The 5,366-nt window shown below is 36.7% G+C and overlaps 1 protein-coding gene across 1 annotated transcript; it reads right to left on the bottom strand.

Annotated features, from left to right (window-relative positions):
- Positions 1-3,418: 3,418 nt before the first annotated feature.
- On the bottom strand, positions 3,419-5,366 carry LOC147548796 (oxygen-evolving enhancer protein 2, chloroplastic-like). The gene is made up of 4 exons (XM_086672176.1): positions 4,746-5,366; positions 4,398-4,630; positions 3,889-3,939; positions 3,419-3,784 (listed from the first exon to the last, which is right to left on the bottom strand). Exons 1-4 carry the CDS (start codon positions 4,993-4,995, stop codon positions 3,524-3,526), a joined length of 795 nt encoding a protein of 264 aa, XP_086528302.1. The 5' UTR covers positions 4,996-5,366; the 3' UTR covers positions 3,419-3,523.

Below are 5,366 nucleotides of genomic sequence, written 5' to 3'. Positions count from 1 at the left end.
TATCTTTAGCAATTACAGGAAATTGGTCAATCCGTCAGCTTGATGTTAAAAATGCGTTTCTCAACGGCAATCTTCATGAGGAGGTATATATGCATCAACCCAAAGGTTTTATTGATAATTCTCGGCCTGATTTTGTTTGTAAGCTTCATAAAGCTTTATATGGCTTGAAGCAAGCCCCTAGGGCTTGGCATTCTAGATTTAGTGGTAGTCTATTGAAGCTAGGTTTCTCTCAGTCGATTTCTGACCCCTCGATGTTCTACATAAACTCGTCGTCTGATCTCACAATCCTACTTCTATATGTGGACGACATAATTCTTACTAGTTCGAGTTCTAGGGTTTTACAAAATTTAATTACAAAACTAAAAGATCAATTCGACATCTCTGATCTTGGTACCCTAAGTTACTTTTTAGGCATGGAGGCCTACAGAGATAAAGATCACTTACTTTTAACTCAACGTAAGTATTCTTTAGATCTCCTAAATCGTTTTGGTATGTTACATTCGAAGCCGGTTTCTACTCCGGTCATCTCTGGTTCAAAATTATCAAAACTTGATGGAGAACCGTTGTCTGACCCTCAAATTTTTCGAGGAATGGTCGGACCACTACAGTATTTGACCTTAACTCGACCGGATATTTCTTATGGTGTTAATCAAATTTCGAAGTTTATGAGCAACCCTACATCGGTTCATCTCGTCGCTGCTAAAAGAATTCTCCGGTATATCAAAGGTACTATCTCTCAAGGTTTAACTTTCCGGCGAGCCACGAGTAATCATCTCATTGGTTACTCAGATGCGGACTGGGCTGGGTCACCCGATGATCGAAGGTCCACATCTGGATATGGGGTTTTCCTCGGGCCAAATCTAATTGCTTGGGCCTCCAAGACCCAACCCACTGTGGCCCGGTCCTCCACAGAGGCCGAATATAGGGCTGTGGCTCATACCACCGCGGAAATAATTTGGGTTAAAAATATGTTAAGTGAATTAGGGGTGCCCTTATCAAATACACCCATTATCTATTGTGATAACCTTAGTACAACTTATCTAACGGTAAACCTGATTCTACATTCTCGCACAAAACATGCCGCGATCGATTTTCACTTTGTACGAGAACAAGTGAAAAATGGTAATCTACGTGTTCATTTCATCTCCGGTGAAGATCAATTGGCCGACATATTCACCAAAGGGTTATCAACTTCAAAGTTCAACAATCTCATGGTCAAGCTCTCTCTTGCTTCCGCTGATCGGCTTGAGGGGGGATGTTAGTGTATTTGTAAATGATAATTAGTATAATTGTATAGGTTTGGTTTATTGGTATTTTACTTTCTATTCAAGGACAACATTGTAATTGTACTTTTGGCTCTCTCAATATAAATACAAACACTACCCTATTGATTAGGGTATCTTGACTTCAAAACTTTACAGGAAACTATCCTTAAGAGCAAGAATGTTGCCAAGGGAGGAGGAATGATAGAAAAATTGGCGACAATTTAATTTACTAGTTATTTTTAATTAGTAGGATACCTGAAAGTTTTTTTTACTTCATCAAGAAGTCTTTTCTCTTATAAAGATATTTCATAGTTATTTAATATTAGGAGTTTCTATATATTGAATCGACAGTGATAGAAAGTCCAAATTCATGAGTGAATTGGGAGTGAAATCTGACGTGGGCCTCCCACGTCAGATTTCATCCCAGTATGGCACAGCAATTTTAGATATCAAAAGTGACTGTTTGTGTTTGAGTTCTTCTAAATCTCTACCTCTATATATTTAGTATTTTAGTCCCACCGTGATCTTCTAATTTGGACTGTTGATTGGCATCAACGGTCCAGATCTACTTTAGCCCAAGTAACCTTCTCCCACTCATCTTCTTTACACAAAACCTATCTGCTCCATTGTTTGTGCTCAAGAAACAAAGTGGTGGGAGGTTTTTGTGCAATTCTTTTGTTGAAAATGTTGAGCTTATTTCCGTGATGAAATTGCTACCCAAATGTGAGACAAGAATTGCTGAGTTTCTTTCTCCTACTTAGATTTTTTAGGGCTTTGAGTAGTGAATCACAAGGAAAAACTACCCAAATATACAAAGAAGAAATTGACAATAAATTGTTCAGCCATTTAATCATTTAGGTCTTATTTATTGGATGGATTTGTATCAATTTATCGTATGGATTTGTGTCTTCTTTAAATGTTCTTCAGTAACTGACAATAAATGTATAATTTTATTTAGTCATGTAATCATTTAAGTCTTATTTATTGTATGGATTTGTATCAAGTACTAGCTTCAAATTAAAGCTTTGATTCTTTTTTCTCTAGCATTCTTCAAGTTCTCTCATTGGATAAAAACCTCCCACCACTTAATTTATTTGAGCACTTTGGCAACAAAAAAGAAAAAAAAAATTATTCAGCACAAATAATGGAACACCTAGGTTCTGCGTAGAGAGAGAGAGGATGGAGGGAGGTTATTTGGGCTAAAATTGCTCTGGACGGTTGACGCCAATCAACCGTCTAGATTACAAGATCACAAAGGGGCTAAATATAGAGAATAGAGATTTCACTCCCAATTCACTTTCAAAATTAGCTCTTTCTATCATTTTTGATATAGAATTATTAGGAATCATAGTTCAAGTCTAACTAAGAGTCCTAATTCAAGTCTAAATTGTCGAAGTTCAGGGCGGGCTCAATCATTATTGAGGCCTAAAGCCAAATCAAGAAATGGGACTCCTTTACTTAAAGCAAAAAAATGAACAAAAAAATACTTTATAATGTCAGTGGGAGGGATTGAACACTTGACCTCTACCTTATAACTAAACTTCTAAGCACTGGACCATTGCTCATCTATTATATATATTTTAGTTATAATTTGATTTATTACAAAAAACCTACCCCATCATAAACCCCATGAAAGAGGCCCTCATGTAGATTGGGGACCAGAGCAGCCGCTTTGGTTGCTTTGGGCCTGGGCCTCCCCTGTCTAAGTTGTAACTTCGTATATATTACGTCTATCTTTGGCTAGTCTGGAGAAGGACCCGAAGGTTTTTATCACTTTATCATTTGCTGTTTGGTGGATGATTCAGAGGGACCAAAGGACCGTAGCAACCGCTCTTTCACAGGAGTGGAACCATCTCGTGGGTCAAATTTCCATTAGGGGAGCTACAATTTCAGCCTTTAGTGTTAAGAATCTTTTAACGCGGATTGGGAATTCTACTTAGTAATATGTAATTTATCGCTCTCTTTTTTGTTTTACTAATTTGCTTTTTCCGCTTTTGCAATCCCTCGTGTAATCGACCCGCGTTGGCACTTTTAGTTCGATATATTTACCCGTTTCAAGAAAAACGAAGAAATGATAGTTAAATTGGAAATCCCATACAAGCCTTTTTCCTCTACCAAGCAATTTCCCTTCACAAAGCTAAGCAACTCATATATTTTAATTGAAAACCAACTATCATTTCCAATGATATTGTTTTTCTTATAGTAGTTCAGTGATCATTTACAATCAAAAGAGATCAATTAAGTACTACCCAAAACATTTAAGCAACATTGAAGGAACTTGCTGCGTTTTCGACAAACTTCTTTGCTCCTTTGAACCATCTCTTGTCTCCAGCTTGTGCCTTGCAAATGTAAAGCTTTCCATCAGCCACAGTTGCTGTAATAAGTTGATGTTTACCACCTTCGTCACCGTCTGCTGTTCTCGTCAATATAGTCAAGTAATAGTATTGTTTCCCATCTATCACAGGAGTCGAAGTTTCCAATATGTTTGCAGTTGCAACAGCATCAGTGTCAAAACCACCCTAATCCATTTATAATCCACAGAGTAAGAACATAAGTTTTCTATAGAAAAAAAAAAAAAAAAGTTATTTCATAATGCTAATGAAATTCTTAAAATTTTAGTTACCTCAGAATCTGTTTTGCCAAAGTAAGCTTGCTTTCCCAACAGATAATCTACCTGTAATTAGATAATACAATATAACAAAGTTTCAGATGTTGATTAGCTAAATAACATTGTAATATTCGTTTATTATTCGCCTCCAAATATCGATCGACATCCAATTATAAATACTAGTTACTGACGAACGGAGAAATCAAAGATATTATATTCTTATTCTTGAGATTTCTCTTTGTTCATGTGTGATATTTATTACTCGTCTCTTCACATCTGGGGTTATTTGCACTTTAAACGAATCTTTTACTGAGTAACATAGAACACATGTGACTATTGGGTCTATCACTTTTTGGCAGTTATAATTTGTACAATATTATGTTTGTAGACATCAATAACCGAAAACCAATTGACAACCACGGAAGAAGGTCTTAGATATTATATTATGGAAAATGAGAACTATTTTCAAACTTGTTAATGTCTTATTTGAAAATATTTTACATAAATGGTGTAAGATCGAGTACCTTGGAGAGAAAATTCTCGGGGGTACCGTAGTCGGTGATGGATTTAGAATCAGTAGGGGTGACCATGACTGAAAGGTTACTGGTTGCATCGAAGTTGTCTTCGAATCTGAGAACCTGACCAGGGAACTCTCTTTCTTTGCTAGGGTTCCATTTTGATGGTACCAATATCTTGAATCCTTCTCCAGCATATGGCATAAAATCTGTGTTTTTCTTTGGTTTACCAAAAACATTTGCTGCAAAATATTTTACACATATAAAAAGTGATCAAACATACATAATATCACTATATATACTAGTGCACATCAACAAAACTTGGGTTAGAGTATATATAAGTAGTTAATTAGTTACCGGCTTCTCCGTAAGCTGCATCAGCTGGTGAGACCTTTGTGCCAACAGCAGCGGCACCGATAAGGACGGAAAGAGCAAATCGGCGAGAAACAGCAACGGCATTGGTCTCGTCTGGGACGGTAGAGTTCTTTTGAGACCTAATAATGAGTTGGGTAGGCTTGATATTGGAGACAAGTTGGCGTTGTGATGGAGATCTAGTAGTGGTGGTGGAGAGTGCATGGTGATGAAGGAAACATGAAGTGGAGGCCATTGATGATCACTAGCTAGCTACTTGGTTGTGAGACTGATTATGATTTGTTTTGGTCTGTTGAATTGATCTATGTTAGAAGTGGTCTGTGACTTGTAAAAAAATGTGTGAAGGGAAATGGTTTGGTTTTAGATTTTGGATGGAAATGTGGATATGAGAGATTGGATTGGTTATGGAGGGATAAGGTTTCTAGGGTTTTTATTGGTCATATGTGGCCCCTACTTAAATATACATTCATCAATAATAAAGTTTCTTCAAACTTCTAGTAGACATTATTCGATCTCTAATTACAATGACATTTTTATTTTTTTTTGTAAATCACAATTTACAATTTAACGAGGAATGCTAAGCTAACAGACCGTGTTCACTTCCCC

This window comes from Eschscholzia californica, unplaced genomic scaffold (assembly GCF_041429995.1).
Source record: "Eschscholzia californica isolate CP2 unplaced genomic scaffold, dmEscCali1.0.p SCAF_3, whole genome shotgun sequence".
Lineage (NCBI taxonomy): Eukaryota > Viridiplantae > Streptophyta > Magnoliopsida > Ranunculales > Papaveraceae > Eschscholzia > Eschscholzia californica.
Note: the sequence above shows the minus strand (reverse complement) of the source record. Positions and strands in the feature narration are given on the sequence as shown.